Source organism: Branchiostoma belcheri, unplaced genomic scaffold, assembly GCF_001625305.1.
Source record: "Branchiostoma belcheri isolate BF01 breed outbred unplaced genomic scaffold, Haploidv18h27 scaffold1918, whole genome shotgun sequence".
NCBI classification, from domain to species: Eukaryota; Metazoa; Chordata; class Leptocardii; order Amphioxiformes; family Branchiostomatidae; genus Branchiostoma; species Branchiostoma belcheri.
The window spans coordinates 7-1,920 of record NW_017803400.1 but is presented as its reverse complement, the minus strand read 5'-3'; the positions used below and the strand labels follow the sequence as shown (position 1 = coordinate 1,920).

Below are 1,914 nucleotides of genomic sequence, written 5' to 3'. Positions count from 1 at the left end.
AACAGGTTTTTGAAAGTCTGGTATGAACGGGGTCTTACGCTTGCTTTGTAATGACTTCTATCAACAGAGATGAACTTTTAAAATGAGGTCTTTAAATGACACTATGTTTTTGTCCAGAGTGGTCCCATGAGATGGTGGAACTATGTGGGAAGTACAGCAGTGATGGTGTGGTGGGGCTGGACCTGGCAGGAGGGAAGGTTGGATACAAAGAAGATGCAAACCTACCTCATATCAAGGCCTTCCAGGTAACACAATCTGTCATTAACAATTTGTACAGGTACATTTGTACAAGGGTTGACAGGAAATATTTTGAAAAAATAGCAGCATGCATATACAAATATTTTGTTTTTTTATTTTCTTTTGTAGTCTTACATGTACACTGTACTTTGAATTGGCACAATTCTTCTGTCAAAGTCAATTTTTGGGTAACTCTTTTATTGTTCTTCTGATAAGGTTTCTGTTTGTTTTCAGGATGCCCAAAGGCTTGGAGTCCATCGAACAATTCATGCAGGGGAGGTCGGAGGGCCAGAAATAGTTGAGGAGGTAAAGTTGCAGACTGTGTTTCTATGATTCCTAATACACACACCCACAACATCCTCATGAATAGCTTGTGGGACTTGAAAGGTCACAAACAAAATCAACTCACAATCCAAAAACAGAAATCTTATTGGCAATGGCAACATTGGATCCTGTTCTGCTGTGAGACACAGCTGTCCTTTAGAGTATGAAATTTTGTTATATACTACAGCATGTACATATATATATACATATTGGTAACCAAAGTTTGATCAATCAATGTGCTATAGCAAGGCTTGTACAAAATGTGTAATAATATTTATGCTGAAACCAACATAAGTTTGGTATGTGTTAATTTCCTAGGCAGTGACAGAGATGCATGCAGAGCGTATTGGCCATGGATATCATGTCTTGGATGATGAGGACTTATACCAACGTCTCAAGAAGGAAGGCATGCATTTTGAGGTAATTGTTAATTTGTATGGTTTTGTTGTAAAGTCTTTGGCCTAAAGAATTATTGAATGTTCAGCTCCACAGCATTCTCCTTTGAAGTTTTGAATTGCAATAAAAAAAATTTAAACAAGAGATCCACAACCCAATAGCAATACCTTCATAAACATTTTCTCTACCTAATAGTTTGTGATGTAAATGATGCCACAGTTTCCATACACACATATATTATAATGTGCACCTCTACATGACTTACAAATTCAAAATATATATAAATATAAAATATAATAGTAAATACTAGAAAGGCCAATATTTGCTTTGGAGCAAATACAGCGATGGGTTCACCACATTTTACGACATGGCAGGGAAAGAATGAGAAACACAAGGGAAAACAATGATTTACATTGATATGTCGTTCGTCCGTCAGGTTGACGAGGACCGCTTTGTCATCCCTCTGTAGTAGGGTGTGTCCTCAGGTGACTGTAGAGTCCAATTTTCGCCCGGAACCGGCGCTCACAGTGCGGGCAGGAGAACAGAGCAGTGTGATATAACATTGATATAACTATAATATGAAGTAACATACAACTAAAACAACAGTTGGATAGCTATTCCCTACTTTATTGGTTAGGATTTTTAATTGCATAATGCAAACTGTTGATTTTCAAAATAAAAAAAACGCTCATGCCCCGCATTCCAATGCTGGAGCAGAAAAGCTTGAAATACCTACCAAAACACTTGAATAAAGACATACTGTCAGTATGGAAATGCTCTGTGCAGGTGTTAATCAAGTTAAATCCCAACAGCCAATCAGCAAGAAATGCTCTGTGCAGGTGGAAATGCTCTGTGCAGGTGTTAATCAAGTTAAATCCCAACAGCCAATCAGCAAGAAGTATAGAGGAAAGCTGCATGCCTATTGGTTGATGCCCTGCATTCCATTGTGATGACTCA

At 38.0% G+C, this 1,914-nt stretch overlaps 1 protein-coding gene across 1 annotated transcript; it reads left to right on the top strand.

Moving 5' to 3' along the window:
- Positions 1-117: 117 nt before the first annotated feature.
- LOC109468109 (adenosine deaminase-like) lies at positions 118-981 on the top strand (the record flags this gene model as incomplete). The annotated part of the gene is made up of 3 exons (XM_019766355.1): positions 118-245; positions 472-543; positions 880-981. Coding segments are annotated over 3 exons (302 nt in total), but the record flags the coding sequence as incomplete, so codon positions are not given.
- Positions 982-1,914: the final 933 nt, after the last annotated feature.